Here is a 24,412-nt window from a genome sequence, read left to right on the forward strand (position 1 = left end):
GAACCATTTACACTGACAAATTCTTACCCGAATTTCAATTGGTGAACATTCAATTGCTGTTCAATCATTTTGTTGCGCGCACTGTAACACGGCAACACAAACAGTATTGCTAAGTGTACTGTGCTCTGCATCACAGCACATATCCCGATATCAAATTACAACATTTACAGAACGTTACAGAAAAAAACCCCACAGGATTATACTTCATTGACTTCAGTGCCCAGATCACCACTAATCTTTTTTTTTTGGGCAACGTGAGCTGCACATTTGAATAGACAATCGTCAAAGAATGACAATCGTCAAAAACAACACTTCTACATTTTTGCTTGAATGCCACATCTCTCTATAGTCCACTGCCTCTGCTAATGTCGATTTACAAGGATGTAGGAGAGTAATTATGTGCCACCAACTACATCCAGATTTCGAGAAAGTAAAATCTCACACCTAAAAGTGTAACCCAAGTGGAGAATCACAGCTACAAACAGACCTAGGTTTCCATACTCAGTGATGATCTCAAAGTAGGGTAGTTTGCAAAAAAAAAACACTTGCAGTTGGAAAACTACCTTCTCCCCATCCATCTAAGCCAGGAAGCTCTTCCCTATAAACCCAAAGTCAGCGTTCAGAACTGGTTTTGTTTGGCAACATGGGAGTTTCTAATTTGATCTGAGGCAAAGAACAACAAATGTCATCATTTCTATAAACAGGAAATGTGGCCGCTTCTGAAAACAAATCTGTACGTTTATTGTCAGTGACTTTCTTCTCGTCTCTACCCATTGCACTGTATTTATCATCGTTAGTGTCAGATCACAATCAACACTGTCCATCCTGAGTCCCCTCACCCCAAACACATGGACTGAAAAGGGAGGCATTGTACCAGACTTCAAGATATCATATTCGCCAAATTTATTTCTTTTGGACGCTGACTTCATCATCATCTGGCTGATAAGTAATTAATATTTCAAAATACTTCTCAAACTATGTATTTGCCCTGATGTCCTTTTCAGGTGTAGTTCTTTACCCAGTAACAAGGCTGAGACAATAGGCATGAGGAAAGTGACCAAAGCTGTTCATTATTTGAGAAGGAATGCAGCAATAATTTGACAAGGCTGCAACGATATGTTTGGTGATTTGCGTCACTATTGCGTGCGCTTGTTTAATAAAAATGCAAACATTTTTGTGTCCATGGGCTGGAATTTTCCGGCCAATCACCACTCCTCCCATCCCCCCCCCCCCCGCCGCTGCAAACGAGAGCGGAGAATTTGGCGCTCTGCCAGATCTCCGTTCACTGAAGTGAGTCCAGAGAATCCCACTGGTGTGAATGGCCAGAAAATTCCAGCCCATATGCTTTTTTCCTAAAAGCAGCCTCAGTGCAATGTGTTGAACCCAGCTCATTTCCTATTCAATCCAGATGTAGGCAGGATGGAAAGTGAGCCAAGGGTTAGTATCTTGTGTAACTCGTCGTCTTGGAGGAGGAACCTCCCCCTTCTCCAATCAGCTTGGCTCATGTAGATCGGGCCCAGGACAGGGTGGTTTGGTCACTTGCCCTGCCTTGTCAGCCTGGATCGGAAATGTCTCAACTTGTTGAGACTCTGAATTGGATTTGATTTGATTGAATTGGAAAAGTATAAAAAAAAACACTTTCACTGTAAACTTCTTTTTTTCAGATACTGGGGCTGTTGGTGTGGATATTAATAGCGAGTACAGAATATTTCTCCGTCTCTGCGTTTGGCTGGGTAATGTTTGTGGCAGTCTTTTATTGGGTGCTCACAGTGTTCTTTTTGATCTTCTACATCACCATGGCTTACACTAAGATTCCTCAGGTACCGTGGACTACAGTGGTGAGTAACCTCTGGCTTACCATTTGCCTTTTCTAATTTCTTCAAAATGATTCCCCTGAATTTCTGACCTGTTGTCCTGTAATTACTTATTCATGTTGGGATAAATGGTGCTGGTTCCTCCCCTGTATGTCATCCATGCTAAATGATTAGTTTTTTTTAAAGTGTATTTATTTAGTGCCACAAGTAGGTTTATATTAACACTGCAATGAAGTTACTATGAAAATCCCCTAGTTGCCACACTCCGGCGCCTGTTCGGGTACACGGAGGGAGAATTTAGCGTGGTCAAATGCACCTAACCAGCATGTCTTTCGGACTGTGGAAGGAAACCGGAGCACCCGGAGGAAAGTCACATAGACATGGGGAGAACGTGCAGACTCCGCACAGTGACCCAAGTCGGGAATTGAACCCGGGTCCCTGGCACTGTGAGGCAGCAGTGCTAACCACTGCGCTGCCCCCATAAGAGCTTGGAAATTGAGCTATTAAGTTGAAGCATTACTAATAATGTTGATCCTGCCTTGACATGCACCCCTGCATCTCTCAAGAGTAGGACCCCCAGCTGAACCCCTGGTTGAATTTCCCTTCCCCTAGATCGGGAGCTCCAGCCAATTTTTTGAGTCCCGATTTCTATTTGAGCAGAGATCAGTTAATAACAGAGAATGGGAATAAAACTGGAGGTGAAGGTAAACTAATCGGGAGGAGGTAGCAGGGAAGGGCAAAAGCAACGGAGTTAACATGTGGTGTGCAAATGCTAAAGTTCTGGGATATTAACTGATCTCCGTTCAGCTCCTTCAAACCAGGGCACCCCAGATAGCTCGATGAATATCAACCTTGAGTTGAGGAAAACCATTGAAGTGTGAGTGACAGAGAGTGTGGAGTTTAATGGAAGTTTAACCTTAGAGAGAGTTAAGTATGGGAGTGAGGTTGGACAGGCATTTTATTTTCTTCAATTAATACTGTGAAGCAAATTAAGAGAGTGTGATTGTTTGCAAGTGTTTGATGTAACTGGGAATTAGCCATGTCAGACACTGAGGATGGCAGTGCAGGGAACTCTTGTGATGTATGTGGAGTGCAAAACATGGGCCAGCAAGGATCTTCATTATATCCAGAACAGCTCATTTGAACATAAGAATAGACTTTGTGCTGTCATCCTATTCGATCATGGCTGATCTGTAACTCGACTCAGTATTTGCCTTTGATCTATAACTACCTAGCCTAATCTCTCGATCTTGGTTTTGAAAATTTCAGTTGACTGAGAGTTTTTGTGGGGGTAGGAGTTTCCTCCTGGTTAAAAGGTGCTTCCAGATTGTGTTTCTGAGTGGCTTAACTGCAATTTTAAAATGATTCCTCTATTCGAGGAAATAGTACTCTGAATCTAGTAACTGAATCCATTTATTATTTCAAGACCTCAGTGAGATCTTCTTTTGTCTCAATCTGCAACGTCAGAGAGGATGCAGATGGTGGGGAATCTTTGGATTGTGGTCCCTTGAGGCTGTGCTAGCCAGTTCAGGATGCAGGCTTGCTGTGGAGAAGTGGGTGACCATCTGCAGTGGAAAGTAGTCTTCCCTGATGTATAGATCCCCTGATATACTGGAATTGTTGCATACATAAAGTACTTAAAGTATGAGCTGGCTAGTGACAGTGACTTAAAGCATTGTAGTTTCTTGGAACATTGGATTATACATGGATCTACAGACATGTAGATCATAAAAATGAGAGGTCATAGTAGTGAGCAAATCTATCTTATGTTTAGTGGGTGGGTAGGAGACATTCATTCACGTAAAATGCAGTTTTACCTTAATTTCCCCAGAGGTAGGTAGTGCACGGGCCACTGCCTGCATGGTGGTATTCAATAAAAGCCTATTCATAAGAACATAAGAAATAGGAGCAGGAGTAGGCCATCTAGCCCCTCGAGCCTGCCCCGCCATCCAATAAGATCATGGCTGATCTGGAGTGGATCAGTTCCACTTACCCGCCTGATCCCTATAACCCTAATTCCCTTACCGATCAGGAATCCATCTATCCGTGATTTAAACATATTCAACGAGGTAGCCTCCACCACTTCAGTGGGCAGAGAATTCCAGAGATTCACCACCCTCTAAGAGAAGAAGTTCCTCCTCAACTCTGTCCTAAACTGACCCCCCTTTATTTTGAGGCTGTGCCCTCTAGTTCTAGCTTCCTTTCTAAGTGGAAAGAATCTCTCCATCTCTACCCTATCCAGCCCCTTCATTATCTTATATGCCTCTATAAGATCACCCCTCAGCCTTCTAAATTCCAACGAATACAAACCCAATCTGCTCAGTCTCTCCTCATAATCAACACCCCTCATCTCTGGTATCAACCTGGTGAACCTTCTCTGCACTCCCTCCAAGGCCAATATATCCTTCCGCAAATAAGGGGACCAATACTGCACACAGTATTCCAGCTGCGGCCTCACCAATGCCCTGTACAGATGCAGTAAGACATCTCTGCTTTTATATTCTATCCCCCTTGCGATATAGGCCAACATCCCATTTGCCTTCTTGATCACCTGTTGCACCTGCAGACTGGGTTTTTGCGTCTCATGCACAAGGACCCCCAGGTCCCTCTGCACAGTAGCATGTTGTAATTTCTTTCCATTTAGATAATAATCAAAGTTTATATAGCAAAATGATGTACAGTCTGATAGCTGCCCAGAGGAATGTGCACATTCAAAATGTTCAGTTTTACGACATGGATATGATTGTTCCATCTACTGGCAAATGTAGTGATCCCATTGTAATGTGGTGGCACAGTGGTTAGTGCTGCTGTCTCACAGCACCAGGGACCCAGTTTCAATCCTGGCCTCGGGTAACTGGAATTTGTACGTGCTCCCCATGTCTACGTGGGTTTCCTCCGGGTGCTCTGGTTTCCTACCACAGTCCAAAGGTGTGCAGGGTAAGCTGATTGGCCATGCTAAAATTGACCCTTTGTATCAGGGGGATTAGCAGGGTAAATGCGTGGGGTTACAAGGATAGTGCCTGGGTGGGATTGTTGTCAGTGCAAGCTCGATGGGCCAAATGGCCTCCTTTTGAACTCTAGTGTTGTACCTGTGAATTCTCAGATACTTTCAACCAGTTTGCTTACTACAAGATTTTACCCTGCTGTCCTTATTTGCAAGATGGACAAAGGACAACACAAGTAAAGGTTCAACAAGTTTATTAATAATAACACCATTAACCCTTAAATTACCCACATAAAACAAGAGGATACCCCAGATTCAAGTATACTACCTGCAAAGATGGTTTGGTTAAACTGCAGGCTTGATTCTCTGAGTCCCTGTGGTCCGTCGTCACAAAGGTGAGTCTCGATGGTAGCTTCTTCCTTCCTTCCTTCTCCGTCAGTTTTCCAAATGGTCAAGGCCGCCTCCCTCATCGAGTCTTTGCTGCTGGTGTGTCTGAAATGTGTTCCTTTATCCCCCTGGCTGCTTGCCTTTCCAGAAACTTCTCGGGCTTCCGGCCAATGAGGTCCCAGGAAGGGGTTCCAATACCCAGTGGGTTTCTTGATGTCTGCCTGACAGGACACCAGGGTCCGCCCCCAGGTGTCCCATCTCCATGCTGTTGCTTACATGTAACTGCAGGTACTTTTGGTGACAAAGTCTGGCCTGATCTGGGCTTCTAACAATAGGCCGGTGCATTTCAATGAGGTGCAATGATCTCCTGCTAAGTATCAGTAATGACCTTTTGATGGGTCAGGCCCAGACATGTTTGTGTATTTGTACAATTGGCTTGCCTGAGGTTTGACTGTGTTTGATTTTAATATGCCCAATTCTTTAATTTAGGATATCCAATTTTATCAGCCTGAAAACTAGGCTTTGTTTATATCACCACATTCCCTCCTCTTGATCCAATGAGCGTCAGCAAACCGGATCTCTCCATTCTTACCAAACCATCTCAACAAGCAAGTACCCCGAATCTGGGGTTGGAAGTATCATCCCTAACCCACAATAGTACCAATAAATTTAAATGAAGTAAAATAATTTTAAAAAGCAATAAGAAACAATACACCAATCGGGTATATACAAAACCAAAGCAATAAACAGTACAAAATGACAAGTGACTATACATATTAAATATAGATGGGAGAGTATCAAGGCTCTTGATTGCAGACCCTCTCCCGACGTCGGATGGCCCTTGCCAAGTCCAAGTTTTGCAGAAATTCCTTCTTCCATCGGGCGAATTTAAATGTAAGGATGGTTAGGTACACTGCCATGAGTAGGATTCCTATTACGGCCAGGTGTGACAGAATGCGGACCCATGGGTGGATTTGGACATTTGAACCCCAATCCCAGAGGTCCTCCCACCATGTAGTGACTCTAATTTCACTAATGTTCTTTCCTATTTCCCCTGTTTGTTGCGCCACTTTGACAAAGGTCTTGTGTGCTGTGATCAATTGTGTCTGAATTTGTTGAAGTTTCTCGGGGAGAAGTGTTATCCCAGTGTCAAATTTTTCAAAATAGTCTCCCAGGCTTTGTCTCCATTTCTCGCTAGCGTTTATTAGTGTTTTCTCTCTTCTGTGTATGTCGACCATCTCAATTAATCCTATCCTAGCGGGAATCTGTGGTTTAATGCAAAAGGTAGTGTTGTGAATGTTACAAATGGCTGTCCCATACTGGTAATTTTCTAGCGAGGTTGTAATACAATATTCTCCCTCCCCACTGTAAACCACCCGGGTGACATCCCGTTCCAAATTTCGAATTTCCAATGTACAATTTAGGTCAGTGGTTGTTCTGAATCCACACAGGGCATGTTCATTTTCATACACTGGATATGGGCACACGACCATTTTGTCTGTGTGTTCACATTTCTCCAGACTGGTGCCTATGAGCTTCCCTCCTTTCTCAACCACATACAGTAGAGTCCCCTGGTATCCCATCCACATCCCTCCTTTAATGATCCCTATATTTTCGGCTTCAAAAAGTCTCAACCCGACCGTATCTTTTAAAATTACTGGGATCCCCAACACCATTCCTAGTGCAGTCCCCGGGGTTCCTCTACAACTATCGTTAGACCAGACCTTGGTCAGTTGCCGTAATTGGCAGTTAGTGACATTGGGGTGTCTTTTTCCCCGGTACAGGTGTTCAATCTGTTCATCACTGATCCAGGACGGACCTTTCACCCAGCTAACCTGGTTGAGATTCTCTCTTAACTGCTCGACCATCCATTGCCCATAGATGCTACATAGGGTTCGGTTCTGTTGCGTGGCATCATCTTCCACCCTCTCGGCGATCTGATTAATAGTTTGGGCATGTCCTTCTAGTACAGTAACCATAAGGCTACTAGCCCTGTTCTCAGCCAAATCTCCCTCAGCATCTTGCCGAGCATTTTCATTTAAGCTGTCCAAGGTCTGTTTAACTTGTCGGGTTAGGACTCTGAGCTTATTATCCAAATCAGCCAGATCCAGTGCATTAATGGTGGATACCCCTCCTCCGTATGCAGTCGCCAGATCATTCAGGATTTCCCTCCTCTTGCGCCCCTTTGGCCTGGACGTCTCTTCCCCCGCGTGTGTCCCAGTCTTTCAGCTTAGCAGCCTCTGGGTCAAGTGGAGGTACAATTTTCGATGTGGGGAGGGACACCAGTCTGGTAATTGTGTTCCGGCTAAATCTACCACTACCAGTACCAATTCGTAGTGTGTGTTGTTGAATAATATTTTCCCTGTCTGTTTTAGTATCAACCCATTTTGGGGCCTTGGGGTGGTTTCGGGACAAGTGGGGATGGGTGTGCTAACAGTTGGTCTTAACCCATTCTTAATTTCATAGTATATATATACTCGTTCTGAATAACCTTACTGGGGCACTTCTTTCCTAATTCCAGCCCTTTTTCTGGGCCATGGGCTAGACAGGCTAGCTCCATGCACCCATGGTTAGTGTACGCCCACCAATCACTAGTGAGGGTCGTCATTAGGGAGCAGTAATCAGAGCTCCCATTATCTTTCCTGTACACCACTCTTTGGTTATTACACCCATAGGTGATACTCTTATTGGGGTGTACCCATAGGATGCCATCCTCACATTTGCCTGCATCTGGTGGGGTGAACCACATATATCCAGAGTATTGTAGGCTGATCTTCTGGTCTTTGGTTGATGTGGCGTCTGTGGTTCGGTCTGAGACGAAGAGTCCCAGAAAACAGAGAAGTATATAGTTCATTCTGGGGGAGATCAAGGTAGCACCTGTTGATTCTTATTAATACCTGATTCTCTTTTCCATTTCAGTTCCATGCCTGCCCCACACAAACCAGGTGCCCTCTCTCTGACCCCAGATGCTTTGGTGGGGTCAGTACCTGAGGAAATCAGAAGGTGCAATACCAATGTATTTGCAGAGACAGCTTTAAGAAAATAATGTAACCAGACATTTTCGATGTCTTCAGAATAACTTTTTAGTTGTTCCACAGCTTAGAATTTTCATTGCTCCCGATGGGACTATTCAGCTTGGTGAAATTAATCTACAAGATCACATTGAAATGTATGAAGTTCCATGCCTGCAGCCTAGAGTGGGAAGGGGCAGTTACCCAGTCTCCTCCTCCTCTGGAGAAATAATTTACCTGACCTTCAGCCCTCTTTGCAAACGGGCTGACACTGGTTTAAAATCTATCCTTTTGGAGGTTTAAAAAAGTGCTTCTCTAATCTGGACTTCCTGGGGTGAAGCCCACTTCTGCCTTTTCTGGAGGCTGAATTCATCACATCTCACTGGAAATATAGACCCCAAACCTTGCACAGGAGTTTTACTGAGATAAATGGGCAGGAATATCAAGTAGAGAATCCTCAGCCCCTTTGTACCACTGCATTTCGAAGGGGAAGGCCAAGGCTCCTCTCTTTATAAGGTCAAGTGGAATGCCCAGTATAAACTGGGACCTGATGTATTCAGCTCCTGGGCTATTTCCAGGTCCTTCCACTGCACTTCCAGTGGAGTTGTGCATCAGAAGGGCTGAGAAAATCCTCCTGCCCTGCTGTTGTTTTTCTTTCCAGTGTTGCTGTAATTTACAGAAGAAAAATAGTTGTAAAAACATATGCTAATTGTAGGATGATCCATAACATCCTTACAGTGCAGAAGGAGGCCATTTGGCCCATGAAGTCTGCACCGACTCTCCGAAAGAGCATCTTAACCCCGCGCATGCGTTTACCATAGACAATCCACTTAACTTGCACATCTCCTCTGTGGAAGGAAACCGGAGCACCCGGAGTCAATCCACACAGACATGGGGAGAACGTGCAAACTCCACACAGACAGTGACCCAAGGTTGGAATCGAACCCAGATCCCTGGCGCTGTGAGGCAGCAGTGCTAACCACTTTCTTCTTGCATTTAATTTTTGAGGCATAGATTAACCTGTTGTTGATTTACTTTTTAGATGACTCCCATTCAGGTGAAAGAACCATGCAGAACTCTGTCATTGCAAATGTGACGCAGAGGGTTGTGATTCAAGCCCCCTCTAGATTATGAGTACATAATCTTCAGTGCAGTATTGAGATGCTGCCTGCTTGTTCAGGTGGACATAGAATACTCCATGCCTGAAGAATGGCAGAGTTTTGGTGTCACAGCTGATGATGCTTCCTCAAAGAGAAACATCAAAAACAGATTGTTCACATCGCTTGTTGTTTGTGAGACCTTGATATCTGAATATTCATTGTTGCATATGCCTACATAAGTGACAATACCATAAAAGCAATTCTTTTGCCTGAGTGATTTCAGATGCCTTGAATATGTTAAATATTTTCCATTTATTGCAAAGTTCTTCCATCTCCTAATTCTGCATTAGAAATGTATCTATAGGATATATATATCGGCACTAATCTGGTACTCAAATTGGGTAATAATGCTGTGCCTTTTAATTGCAGGGTTTGAGTTTTAATGCCAGCGCTGCTTTCCTGTACCTGTTAGCCTCAATTGTGGATGCGATTTCAATTAAACAAGCTGAAGAAGGCACACGCAACTACAACTGCTGGATAGCTTCTACAGTAAGTCCATTTTGGATCTCGTACTTTCTTCCTCCTGTACTCGTACCCTGTTTTAGGGGTAAACAAGAGCCAAATTGGTTAAAAATCTGACTCTTGTTTCACAACCTCACCACTGACAGCAGTGCCCACCTGAAGAGTTGCTTTTGACCCCAGGATCATTTTGTGGATCTGTGACATTCAATCGGGTGAATTAGCAGTAAGATTCCCATCCAAATTCCCAATAGAAAGCTGGTCCCTTCTCCGATTATCCCTCTTAATGGCAGCTTCCTTGTCTACACAAATTGCTCTTCTTCTCTGCCCCCACCACCCACTCAGATTAAATTGTACATGATGTTGCAACTTCATAGGAGCAATTTAACACCAAAAGGAAGGGAATTTTAAAACTAAATTTTTACCTTACATATATTTATTGTTCATAATCTTCATTTCTGTTTTTAAGACATCACATCCAAAGAGGGTAAAGAACAGGGCAACCAGAGCTCAGTTAGATTGAGTACAGGTTGGATAAACATAGCTCATATCTGTGCTAGGTCCACTGTTATTTGTCATTTATATTAACGATTTGGATGAGAATATAGGAGGCATGGTTAGTAAGTTTGCAGATGACACCAAGATTGGTGGCGTAGTGGACAGTGAAGAAAGTTGTCTCCGATTGCAATGGGATCTTGATCAATTGGGCCAGTGGGCTGATGAATGGCAGATGGAGTTTAATTTAGATAAATGCAAGGTGATGCATTTTGGTAGATTAAACCAGGGCAGGACTTGCTCAGTTAATGGTAGGGCGTTGGAGAGAGTTACAGAACAGAGATCTAAGGGTACATGTTTATAGCTCCTTGAAAGTGGAATCACAGGTGGACAGAGTGGTGAAGAAGGCATTTGGGCATGCTTGGTTTCATCGGTCAGAACATTGAATACAGGAGTTGGGATGTCTTGTTGAAGTTGTACAAGACATTGGTGAGGCCACACTTGGAGTACTGTGTGCAGTTCTGGTCACCCTATTATAGAAAGGATATTATTGAACTGGAGAGGGTGCAGAAAAGATTTACTGGGATGCTACCAGGACTTGATGGTTTGAGTTGTAAGGAGAGGCTGGATAGACTGGGACTTTTTTCTCTGGAATGTGGAAGGCTGAGGGGTGATCTTATCAAGGTCTATAAAATAATGAGGGGCATAGATCAGCTGGATAGTCAATATCTTTTCCCAAAGGTAGGGGAGTCTAAAACTAGAAGGCATAGATTTAAGGTGAGAGGGGAGAGATACAAAAGGGTCCAGAGAGGCAACTTTTTCACAGAGGGTAGTGAGTGTCTGGAACAAGCTGCCAGAGGTAGTAGTAGAGGCGGGTACAATTTTGTCCTTTAAAAAGCATTTAGATAGTTACATGGGTAAGATGGATATGGGCCAAATGCAGGCAATTGGGATTATCTTAGGGGTTTTTAAAAAAAAGGGCAGCATGGACAAGTTGTGTCGAAGGGCCTGTTTCCATGTTGTAAATCTCTATGACCTCTATATTTCCTTGAGATTAGAAGGTTGATTTGTGATCTGGATTTGATAGAGTAGATACTGCCAGGAAGCCATTTCCTGTGGTGGGGGAGGTCAGAACAAGGGGACATCATCTTGAAATTGGAACTAAGTCATTTTAGAGTGATTTCAGGAAGCTTTTTTTCACAAAGGGATGTGGAAATCTGAAATTCCTCCAAAAAATAGTGCATGCTGGCAAAACTGAAAATTATCACAACTTAGATTGATAATTTTTTGTAAGGTAAGGGCATCAAGGGACATGGTGCAAAAGGAGGGTAAATGGGTTTGAGATACAGGTCAATTATGATTTAATTGAGGTTCAAATGATTAAGTGACCTATTCCTGTTTCTATGCATTGAATTAATTATCTGATCTGAGTTCGGTCAGATTATGGGATGTTACAATTGACCTTATTATCTCTTAAATCCTTAGGACAACTAGGATGGGCAATAAGTACTGCCAAACAGTGTTAATCATGTCCGAAAGATACATTTGAACAATTGAACTAGGGAGGGAATAATCGGGGAGATGTCTGCTGCTAGCAGTTAGCACTGGTGCTAATGTCAGGTAAAGAGAGAATCTGATTAACCTGTGAGATCTCCCATGTTGAATAACCTGTGCTATTCACACTCTGGATTGATGGTGAAGAATGGTCACTTTTACGATAAACTAGAACATTGGGCAGGATTTTCCTCTTCCCGGGAAGATTCCGCCGAAGGTAACCCGCCTCAGCAGGTACCTCGGTGGAGTGACAGACGAGCCAGAAGAATGCTGTGGTCATCAGCAGGTCCGGAACACCTCACCTGCAGCCTATGGTGAGCTGTTTCTATCACCAGAAAACATGCCGCGAGTGGGAGTGCCCAAAAATCCCATCCTTTGTAAAACTGTAAAGAAAGGTGTTGGCACTCAGTGATACCTCAGCGTGACTCAGTGCCTCCAAGAGAATAGGGAAGAAAATTAGTGAGGAAAAGAAGAAAAATTAGGAGATTTCAGTGAATGGGTTCAGCTATTGGCCTATCCTGCCTTCATACCCTCACCTTCAAATTGATAAAGCTGCCACTGGTGGGCTGGTTCAATGAAACAAAGGCCAGAGGTTAGATTGTCAAGCCTGGAATGCAATGAGGTCAAGGAACAGATTTCTTCAGTACAAATTAAACCATTGCCTTTCTAAACTGTGGGTGGACCATCTGTTGAAAAGATGCATATAACAATTGGCAGTATTGAGCCAGACTTGCAGCGTTCTGGCATTTGTTCATTTTTGTAGTATTTTACATATCTCATTTGTCATGCTTCTTTTTATTGTTATTTTGTGGGAAGCTTACAAGGTCAGCATTTGCTGTTCATAAGTAATTGCACGAGAAGGTGGTGGTGAGCTGCTTTCTTGAATCACGTCAGTCCATCTGGTATAGGTACACTCTGTGCTATTGGAGAGATCCAAGATATTGACCCAGTGACAGTGAAGGAACGACGATATAGTCCCAAGTCAGGATGGTGTGTGACTTGGAGGGGAACTTGCAGATACTATTGTTCCCACACATCTGCTGCCCTTGTTCTTCTGTGGGTTTGGAAGGTGCTATTGAAGGAGCCTTGTGAAATGCTACATCTTGTAAATGGTACACACTGCCTCTGCCACCGATGCACAGTGGCAGCAGTGAATGTTTAAGGTAGTGGATGGGGTGCCAATCAAGTGGGCTATCTTGTCGTGGATGGTGTTGAGCTTCTTGGGTGTTGTTGGAGCTGCACACTCATCCAGGCAAGTGGAGAGTATTCCAGCACATTCCTGACTTGTGTATTGTAGATGATCAGGCTTTGCGAAGTCTCGAGGTGAGTTACTTGTTGCAGAATTCCCACAAATACCAAGATGCATCACAAAAACTGTATTTCAATAGGATGAAGTGAATTAAAAGTATGTTTTCTTTTATTTTACAGATTTTTGCTTTCATAGTCACGCTCTGTTACTCTGGCAATGCATATTTTAGCTTTCAAACTTGGAGATCAAGGGACCAAGGAGCATAATGGGCTAGTATTCTAAAGGCACCTGTTGGAAACTGGAGAACACGGTGTGAACAAAGGAATTGTGAATAACCACTATAATTAATATATATGCTGTACTAATGTGACTGCTAACTTGGCTCAGTCTTCATTTTATTTACAGTTGTAGAATGGTTTAAGATATTACCATAGTGGTTGTGTCAGATTGTGAACATTGGCATTTGAGTCTTATTCCTCTTCATCTTCCATCACTTCCTCCTCCTCCTTCTGGGACATTGACTATCCTCACTGGGATACAGTTGCGTAGTGATATTTTCCTATTGATATCTCATCTGACTGGCCCATTGACAGTGGGGAGCATCTTAATTGTGTGTCGCCTGCTCCATAGTCAACATGCACATTTCCAGTAGGAGTTTCCAAATGACAGTCTGAAGGGAGAAGGTAAATTATTTTTCCTTTTCTTAACCAAGAGGTGCTATGGCCAATTGTAACGTCTCTCTACTCCTGTACCAGCAAGAACTGCAAGCGCAGTGTAGACTGGAGTCTAAGCTGGGATCTTCACATCACAGATGTTGAAAGTACCACTGGACCCTGGGGTTTATTTGTGTCTTTTTTATGTGGGAAAGATTTTATTCAATGAGTTTGACCACCTTGTTAAAACTGGAATCGATTGTGTTTTGTGCTAATCTGTTACAAAATTAACTAAACAGGAAAGCTTTGTCATGTATCATCGCCTTTAAAGTGATAATGAACTCATTATGTAGCAGAAAATAATGCTCGCCATGTTATTTGCAAGCTGCAGTAAAATTACCAATTGAAATGACTCAGTAGTAATAGTGCAGTAAATGGCAGCTGTCTTTTAATTAAGTGGTTATTCAAATACTTTTAAATAAACACACTTATTAATTAATAAAGTGCATAAGTTGCCCATCTTTATTCATATACCAAGCAGAGAAATCTTTAACAATCAGAAATGTTACTATGAACATTTCCCTGACGGCTGTGAAATAGCGAAAAATGTCTCATTGTATGTGGATGTTTACTTTGATCTTGAATACGGCAAGTTTATAAAACAGGAAGTTGGTCCTTCCAACCTTTTTAAATTAATTGCCAATATTATATTGCTGCCATGTTTACTGTACAGTGTGCCCTGTTTTCCTTTGTGTGGAGATTAAATAAATATTTTCAATGTATATGCTTCACTATTTACTTTAACCAGGATGCTGGTTCTTATGTAAATTATCTAAAGAGGTGAAGTTTGTGATTAGAGAATAGAGTTTGTGATGGGGATTGAAGACAATGGGTGGGATTTTCCGGCTGTTCCCGCCAGTGGGATCTTCTGGTCCGGCTGATGACGACTCCCCGCTGTGTGTTCTCTAATGCAGAGGGAGCAAATAATGGGAAACCCTGTTGCCAGCATTGGAACCGGATGAACCCATTGCTGGCCAATGGTGGGCCGCTTCTGTCACCAAAAAACATGCTTGGGGGGAAGGGGCATGGAAATTCCTGCCCAATATCTTTCCCACGTTAGCCAGAGGACATTTCTGCTCATCTAGTACAGGATAGCAGACAAGCTGTCTGACAACTTGGAGAAATGGAGGGTTTAAGAAAGGTGTTGGTCAGGCAGAATTGGATATCATAAGCATATGTGTGGAACGGGATGCTGTGTTGCCAAGGGGCAGCACATAGATGAAAAAAATGAGGGGGTCTAAGGAAAGATCCTTGGGAGCACCAGAAGTACTAGTGATGAAGCAGGTGAATTGCTGGCTATGAATGGAAAGAGGCAAATGTAGTCCCACCTTTGGGGGAGACAGTAGAGAGGTATTGGAGGAGGAGATGAAGTCAACCAAATCAATGTCTGCAAGAAGGATGACAGTCCATTGGATATCATTTATAACTTTGGGAAGAGCTGTCTGGATCCTGTACCAGCCATCTCTATCAGTCAGGATTCCTACATAACATGCATATACCTCACCTCACTCTCAGATACACAGCAGTGCTGCAGGCCTCATAACTGCACCTCACAACTTACACACACTGCCAGTTATTTGACCATGACTTGCCACAGCATCAAACATGGCACTCAATGACCCACTTTCCCCTCTCTTACAGAAGAAGGTGTTGCACACAGAAAGCATTAACGACTAACTGGGGCTGGAGAGAGATGCCTGTATGTTCAAACAACCCTCCCCAGGAAGGCGATTGTACTTGTCATCATGGGAATGGCTCTTGCTGAGGCAGGGGCTGGCAACAAGGCTGTAAACAGTAACGATAATGGTATCCTCATAACCAATCCTCCTTAGCTCACCCACTTTCTCCTCACCCCACTACCTGCTCTGCTCTGATTTCGAAGCTGTGTAAGCAAGCATCTCTTCCATACAACCCCACTCCTCTCCTCACCTCAATCCTAACTGCACCTTCCTCATTTTAGATATGGAAGAATTGCAATCTGGCCAGGCAGGGGACTGATAGCAAGTAGAGAATGATACTGAAGAGACACTGTCATTTTATTTCACATTCTCAGCCACCAGCCCAAATACCGATACACTGCATATCTTAGTGGACAGATTAGAGGTGGCATCGGTACATTGAGGGAAATTGGGTTTAAGTGGAGTTTAGTGCCAAAGGCCAAGATCACATGTGAGTTCTGCTGCAGGAAACTTAATTGAGGACTTTGATGGGGCCAGCTAGAGAACAAAGCTGATAATTATACATGATGACCTGCTTGATGTGTTAGCAGGGCAACCAGAAAGCCTGCATTCAATGTCAAGGAGCATGAAAGAGTCCAACACCACCTTGGCACAGGGCTTTGCATCCATCCTTTGCAATGTGGAAATGGTGGCAAACTCCATAGCCTAGTTATGAACCATAATGTAGCATCCGATAATTGATGTCTCTGTTTCCATTGTAGCACATGCAACTTCCACCAATGAGTGCTGCAATGGAAACTCAGACTGAAATAATACAAGCTCAGCTTTGCAGCCATCACCACTGTGGCTACCAGTGTTTAAAGTGGCCTGCAGAGTTATGAGCAGTTCAGGAATTTGCCCACCAATAATTTACTAGGATTGCTGAGAAACTGCCATGGAGGAGTGGTAGTGACTCCATGATTTCATAACACCAACATATTTAAATGGAGAGAGGCTGCAGATTGCTTAAGTACAGAGGGATCTGGGTGACATAATCAAAGAACATGGAGAAGGCACAACTTAATGGGGATGTGTAAAGAGACAAAGACAAGGAAAGGAAGTGTGGATGGAAGGTGACACCTAGAGGTTACAATCCAGAATTCCCTGACAGTTTGAATGCGATTAGACAGATCAACAACATTTTGGGTTTTATAAACAGAGGAACGGTGGGGTCTTCAATTGAGGGTGGGAACAGCGACGGGCAGGAGTTTAAACCGGCTCCTGTGTCAGTGTGCCACTTTCCCAACATGGAACTGGTATGCTCTAAGCTTAAAAAAGTTTAAAGTTTATTTATGTCACAAGTAGCCTTACATTAACACTGCAATTAAGTTACTATGAAAATTCCCTAGTCACCACACTCCAGCGCCTGTTCAGATACAGAGGGAGAATTTAGTATAGCCAATCCGCCTAATCAGCACATTTTTTGGATTGTGGGAGGAAACTGGAGCACCCGGAGGAAACCCACACAGACACGGGGAGAACGTGCAAACTCATTTTAGACAGTGACCCAAGCTGGGAATCGAACCCAGGTCCTTGACGCTGTGAGACAGCAGTGCTAAGCACTGGAGCAGTGCCGCCCCACTTAACGAATCAGTTAAGACACTTAATGAATTTATCCACTTGTTAAATGCTCATCCAGAATTTTCATTCTGAGACACAAGATCCACAGAAGGACCGAACCACAGAGGGAGCGGAAGGTGGAATCATTGTGGGAAGCCAACTAGCACTGTGGGATAGCATCAAAAGGCTGCTATTGGTTAGAAAAGACCTCAATCACAGACAAGCAATTACACAATCTAGACAATTAACAGTCATTTCTCCTCACCATTGACAAGGCCATTTTGGGGAGTGGGTGTCTTTGATGGGATGGTGTTTATGGGCTTCACACATTCATGTGTGGAGAGGGCTCAGAGGGCACATTTCAACATAAAGGCAGGAGGATATAAAAGGAAATGGGGTTAATTCTAAGAAATTGATGGCTACTCAGAATCCATACATTGCAGAAGGAGGCCACTCAGCCCATCGAGTCTGCACTGACTCTCTGACAGAGTACCCTACTGAGGTCCTTTCCCCCGCCCTATCTCTGCAACCCCACACATCCGTCATGGCTAATCAATTACATAATTGATCACACTGTAGATTGTGGCTTGGAAAGAGTCAACAAGCAGCAGCTTTGACAGAATAAGTTGTGCAGCAAATGCCTGCGGTTTACAGAAAGCAGAAATTACAGGGGACAGAACAGACACCATCTCCCATCCACACCCGCCACTTTCCTGGAGGCTCCGGCCGGGAGACACACGTCTGCGGCCTTGAACAGGGATTTGCGCCAGGAACGCATGCGCATCTCCCAGAGCCGGCGAACAGTCATCGGCCAGACCACACTGAAAACTGGTGGGAAGGCAGGTAAGTCACTTAAATCTTTTAAAAATCTATTTTAAATATGTAGATTTGCTTATTTCAAGTCCTGATCGAATCTTCCACCCCGCCAGGAGTACTCCATTCCGGCGGAGTTCAGACTAGCTCCCCACATTCGGGGAGCTAGTGGGAGACCCCGCCAGAATGAAGGGGGGCAATCGGGGCCCCCCGGAGGGTCAGGCGGCAGGGGGTGGTGCCCCTGGGCATGGGCACCCTGGCACTGCCCAAGGGGCAAAGTGCCCATGCCCAAGAGGCACCTTGGCACTGGCCATCAGGCATCGGGCAATGCCAAGGGGGCAGGGCCTATTGTGGGCAGGGCCTAGGTGCGATTGGTAAGGGCGGGGGGGTCCCGCTGCCACTTTGCATTGGGATCGGTCGGAATGGAGGGAGGGCAGCGATTGGGGCAGGCTGGGGTGGAGGGTGGTCTGCCGGGGGGGGGGGGGGGGGGTCTGTCTCCAGGGGAGGGTCAGTGGGGGTGGGGGGGTCGCCACTGCTGGGGGGTGATGCCTGGGCATCAGGGCGCTGCAGGACAGGGAGGTCAGGTTGGCCTGGGAATTGTTGTGGGGGCCACGATCAGGCCGTGGGGGGGGGGGGGGGGAGGGTTGCTGCTGGAGGGGCAACACAGAATACTGATTAGAATGCGAATCTCTACAGCCAACCAGGTCTTAGAAAGATACAGACAATGTGAGTGGAGGGAGCATTAAGCACAGGTTCGGTATTCATTATTCTGTACTCTGTAACTTGATTTTGTGTCTCTGTGCTCTGTTTGAGAGCAGATATCCAATCTATCTGACGAAGGAGCAGCGTTCCGAAAGCTAATGACATTTGCTACCAAATAAACCTGTTGGACTTTAACCTGGTGTTGTTAAAACTCTTACTGTGTTTACCCCAGTCCAACGCCGGCATCTCCACATCATGCATAGAGCTCCAGAGCTGTCAAACTCTGGCGCGAATAGTCCCCCCCCCCTCCCCCCCCCCCGGGTTTTTAATGAGATTCACAACAATGCATAGAGAGCAGAGATTCAGAGGAGAAGCTGAACTGTCAGAACTGTTGCGTTCTAGAACAGTTTTCCCACCAATTCAGCACTTTTGGGAGAATCGCCCCCCCCGCTGTCAACCTGCACCTAAGTCTGAACCAGAATGCAAGAGCCGTCGCACGCTAGTCAAGTCCCATCCTTTGATAAATATTAATCTACAACTTAAAGATTTCCTGAGTTACTTCACTAAACTGTTTCCTGTCGCCCAAATGATTAAAGTCTCAAATGAACACAATTAGAAATTAAGTACAAATAATAGCTGGAATGTACAGTCTGTTCTAATGATTTAGCTGGATGGAGGATATTTTCCTGGTGGCCTAGATACATTGCATCCTCAAAACGTAACAAGTGATTAATTGGTAATTTGTTGTCTGTGGGGCTTTGAGGAACCACATTGCCTGTTACAATGTACCAACGTAGCAACAGTTACTGCATTTCAAAAGTAATTTCTGAAATACATGGAACGTCTTGACAGGTGAGATGACAGGGTAAATGTAAGTTCTTTCTTCACTAAAACCAGATCTGTTTATACCAGGAACACATTACATGGCTGAGTGAAGTGTAACAAATTTTACTTGCCAATGGAAGAGAGCGAGATGGCTTCAGAGATCTATTACTAATACCATGCTAATGTTACATTTCTGATAATCATGTAATGATACTAATTGTATTAAGTGTCAATGCTTCTGAAAAAATTAACTGATACTTAATATCAATCAGCATAATGTGAATCATGACATGTACAACAGTATTCTAATTGTTTCATAATATTTCAGACACAGCCAGTTTTATTTATTTGTATAACTTCCATGTACAAGCGAGCACAGTCTATATTTGACAAATCACTGACAGTCTTCCCATGTTAATGCTGTTCCTTGGGCAACATTGAGCATAAAATCATAACATTTCTTTCCTTGGACAACAGGATAGCTCTGTCATTTTAGCAATTTAACGTCCACTGGGATGACTTTTAAAAATGTATTTGTTCATGGGATGTGTCGCTGACTAGGCCAGTATTTAATGCCCATCCTTAATTGCCCTGAGCAGGTAGTGGTGAGCCACCTTCTTGAACCGCTGCAGTTCATGTGTTGCAGGTACACTCACAGTGCTGTTAGAAAGGGAGCTCCAAGGATTTTGAACCAGTGATAATGAAGGAATGGTGATATAGCTGCAAGCCAAGATAGTGGGTGACTTAGAGGGGAACTAGAAGGTAAGTAGTGGTGTCCTCATGCATCTGACCTAACTTGTGGAGTTGTCTTCAGTGAATCCTGGTAATCACTATTATTTGTCTTTTGTTTCCATCTTTAGTTAAACGTGTACTTTGCCTCTGGCTTGTTCTTTTGCTCTGTTGAGCTTTGCTATTTAATTAGCTGTTGAAATATACTTACTTTCACTACTCCTATATTGATGTAAAACAACTTGTGACAATATATAGGCCAGAATTTTGCTCAGGCGTGTGTGTGCCTGACCAGAAAGCATGTAAAATTACACAGGGCGACATCGGGCATGCGTCCCACTATCATCGCACCCTTGCATGATTGTCAGAGGGCGCCAACTGAACTATCAAGAAACCAATTAAATTAATTTAACAACAATTGACTGGGATTTTACATTGTCCTTCTGCTTTTATGGTTGGCAGGTGGGCTGATTAGCCAGGCAGCCTTTACGTTTGAGCTGCAACCTCAATTTGGGGGGGCGGGGGAGGGGAGGGGGAGGAGGGAGGGAGGGGGGAGGGGGAGAGGGGAGGGGAGGGGGAGGGGGGAGGGGGAGGGGGGAGGGGGGAGGGGATGGGGAAGGGGAGGGGGGAGGGGAGGGGGGGAGGGGGAGGGGAGGGGGGGAGGGAGGGGGGAGGGGGGAGGGAGGGGAGGGGGAGGGGGAGGGAGGGGAGGGGGGAGGGGGAGGGGGGAGGGGGGGGGGGGAGGGGGGGGGGGAGGGGGGAGGGGAGGGGGAGGGGAGGGGAGGGGAGGGGGAGGGAGGGGAGGGGGGGAGGGGAGGGGGGGGAGGGGGGAGGGGAGGGGAGGGGGAGGGGAGGGGAGGGGGGGAGGGGGGGGAGGGGGGAGGGGGGAGGGGAGGGGGAGGGGGGGAGGGGAGGGGAGGGGGGAGGAGGGGAGGGGGGAGGGGGGAGGGGGGAGGGGGAGGGGGAGGGGGGAGGGGGGGAGGGGAGGGGAGGGGGGGGAGGGGGGGGGAGGGGGGAGGGGGGAGGGGGGGAGGAGGGGGAGGGGGGGGGGGGGGAGGGGGGAGGGGGGGGGGGGGGGGGGGGGGGAGGGGGGGAGGGGGGGGAGGGGAGGGGGGGAGGGGGGGGAGGGGGGGGGGGGGGGGAGGGGGGGGGGGGGGAGGTGGGGGGAGGTGTGGGGGGAGGAGGAGATGAAAGTCAGGGCTCAAATACAGTCTGTTGACTGAGGTCTGTGTATGATTGTGCTGGCTAGGCACTCGTGGCATAGTTTCTCCACTGATATTTGTTTTTTAAGGCTCAGAGTTCCCTTGGACAGCTCCACAGCTGCTGTGAACCTGAGGGAGTACATTGGAAACACCAGCCTGCACTCATTGCAGAAAATTCAGGTTGTAATCTTGCTTAATACTTATTTTATATTTGTGTACATCTAAACTTGCAAATAAAAAATTAAGGATAACATTTTGACTGCCAAAGCCTGCAGACCTTCAAGTAACAGCTGACAGAGACAACTACAATGGTCCTAATTAGCTGCTAACTCCATAAACACATCAACTTGAACATGTTGAGGTACCTCATACATTGGCAGTTTGACCCTCTTAATGGAACACTGAGTGCTGGCAGATGGTGGCTTTGTATTTCTTCAGCTAGCAGCCACTATTGCCTCTTATCTACCTCTGCCCCCTCCAAATGGTTGATAGCAACATTACTCCAAAGTATTCAGGCAAATGTATGATCACTTTGATCAGTTGGTAACAGTCTTAACTCAGGGTCAGAAGGTTCTATTGAAGTGGATAAGCTGTGTTGACACTTGAATACAGTACTGAGACTGTGCTGCATTGTTGATTGTTTTCCTTAACACAAGATGATAAGTTTTTATTTGCTTGTTTTAGTGGTTCGGGAGAAGTTTAAAGATCCTGTGGTACTCAGACAGAGTCCTTCTAAGGTCCCAGACAACAAACATCCTTTGTTCAATGCCATGAAAATACAAACTGACCAAGCATCTCATGGATGTTGTGGAATATTCATGACACTGAACTGAAATGTCAGCCTTCCTAGATTATTCAATCAAATCCTTGAGTAAGCCTAGAACATATTCTTACTTAAAAGTTAGGAGTACTGAGCCAAGTTGATGTAGTATTGGTCACTGATATTACTGTGGTGATGGGCATTACAACACAGTGCAAACATTAACCTGTTGGAAACATTACAATCCTTATTGGGAAAAGGCAGGATAGATTTAACAATAATTAAAAAACTAAAGTGGATAGCTGCAGTTGAAAGGTCCGCGCTGGGAAATGTGCGAGGGGGCTGACTGACCTCCTTCTGTGCATTGATTTCTACCAGCAACACTAATTAATTATGGCAAACTTGGGTTGAATTCTAAAAAGGCTTCGGCCAATCTCAATTTTTTGAAGATAAATAATGGAAATAAAGTGAATGTAGTTTATATGGATTTTCAAAAAGCATATAAGGTAACCTTAAGAGACCCATTAAAGGAAAAGTGGCCAGGTAGATAGAGAGATGTTAGGAGGGCAAATAGTAAAAGACAAGGGTAAAATAAAGTGTCTGTTAAGCTCAGTTTGTTAATTTTTACCTTGGAAGATTTGAGATTTGTCTAATTGAATCATTTAAAATAAAGGGATATGAAAGGGTAGATGCAGAGATAATATTTTCTGTGTTGGGGAAATACAGGAGAAGAAATCTTAAAAATAGGAGCTAAATCATTGAGGAGTGAAATCAGGAAGGACTGGGGCTGGGAGATCAGCAATGATGCAATTAAATAGAAGAACAGACTCAAGGGGCTGACTGGTCTACTCCTATACCGATGAAATGTATGTTCAGAGGTTTGTCACGGGGTTCGGGGGGGGGGGGGGGGGGGGGCTACTCTTACTTTTCATGTATATTAATATTAAGAATTGAAGGAACCATTAAAATTCAGTTGACACTAAATTACTTGAGATGGCAAATTGTGACAAAGATTTTGAAAGCCTGCAGGAGGACATGGATTAGGTACCCAGATGGACAACAGGTGGCCGATGACGTTGTGTCATTGTAGAATATATGAAATGATAAATCCTGGAAAAATAAGGATCTGATGAAATATACTGCAAACGGTATTGCAGGAGCTGAGCATCTTCAGTGTTCAGCGACATGAGGCAACAGCATAAAATTGCGTTTTGCCTTCACTACTCAATAGCTTTTGAGAAAGATTATCTAGCCCCAGCCGAGTATTGTTCTCATTGAAACCTGATAACGGTAGAATGTCTAGGCTCACTTCGAGTTCTAGTTTATACACGCTGCCTGTACCCTGCATTGTTGCCACTTTCACACAATTACACAAACACTCCAGCAAATAAAAAATATTGAATATGCAGAGTTTAGAACGTTCCCAGCAACAATTCACAGCCTGAAGAAATGAGACTTGAGTTCAATACTTTGAGAAAAAGAGTTTGACAATCATTAACAATTATCTCAGTTTTTAAAAAGGAGGCAACATACTGCAGATGCTGGAATCTATTCTCCCCCCCCCCCCCATACTGTCAGACCTGCTGAATTCTTCCAGCATTTTCTATTTTTGTTTAAAACAAGGAGGCCTGGCGTCCTGCATTGCAATAAGAAGTCTCACAACACCAGGTTAAAGTCCAACAGGTTTATTTGGTAGCACAAGCTTTCAGAGTGTCGCTCCTTCTTCAGGTGAGTGAGGAGTTGTGTTCACAAACAGGGCATATAAAGACACAAACTCAACTTACCAGATAATGGTTGGAATGCGAGTCTTTGCAGGTAATCAAGTCTTAAAGGTACAGACAATGTGAGTGGAGAGAGGGTTAAGCACAGTCCTGCATTACAACAGTGCGCACCTCGAAAAGTACTTCATTGCTGTAAGGCGACGTCCGGTGCAGGTTAACCTGCAGCCATGTGTCGTAGGGTTAAGGCACTGCCGTTTGCTCAGAGGACTACACCCATCCGTCTATGTGCCGATACAATAGATATGACTCGATCTTGGAAAGTGACTTTTTTTTAAGGCTGAATAGTACATATATATTTTTAAAGTTTCTTGGAGTTCAGGCGGTACACTGAAACACATAACGGACGGAGTAAGATAGCGCCAGAGGCAGGTTAAGGAGATGGTTTGGTGGAAAAGAAGCGCATTTTGAACACGCTCATCCTTTTCACAGTTGAAAAGCCACATAGTGGGGTTGTCTGTCAGCGGCCAACCAGTAGCTGGGTGCAGCTGCCAATCATGTGGAATGGGCGGGATTGAGTTCAGTATGGGCGGGAGAGT

General features: G+C 44.7%; 1 protein-coding gene across 2 annotated transcripts in view; it reads left to right on the forward strand.

The window, feature by feature from the left end:
* Positions 1-14,508, forward strand: part of cmtm8b (CKLF-like MARVEL transmembrane domain containing 8b) — a 55,356-nt gene extending 40,848 nt beyond the window's left edge. Inside the window, exons 2-5 of one of the 2 annotated variants that reach the window (XR_013499475.1) lie at positions 1,665-1,838; positions 9,686-9,805; positions 11,756-11,890; positions 13,253-14,508. Coding sequence is in view for 1 of the 2 variants with exons in the window: in XM_078227723.1 (XP_078083849.1) it covers positions 1,665-1,838; positions 9,686-9,805; positions 13,253-13,339 (381 nt within the window). In the remaining variant the exon portion in view is untranslated. The remainder of the gene's footprint in view (positions 1-1,664; positions 1,839-9,685; positions 9,806-11,755; positions 11,891-13,252) is intronic. The other variant, XM_078227723.1, reaches the window with a different exon arrangement.
* Positions 14,509-24,412: the final 9,904 nt, after the last annotated feature.

Source organism: Mustelus asterias, chromosome 2 (assembly GCF_964213995.1).
Source record: "Mustelus asterias chromosome 2, sMusAst1.hap1.1, whole genome shotgun sequence".
In the NCBI taxonomy this organism is placed as follows: Eukaryota; Metazoa; Chordata; class Chondrichthyes; order Carcharhiniformes; family Triakidae; genus Mustelus; species Mustelus asterias.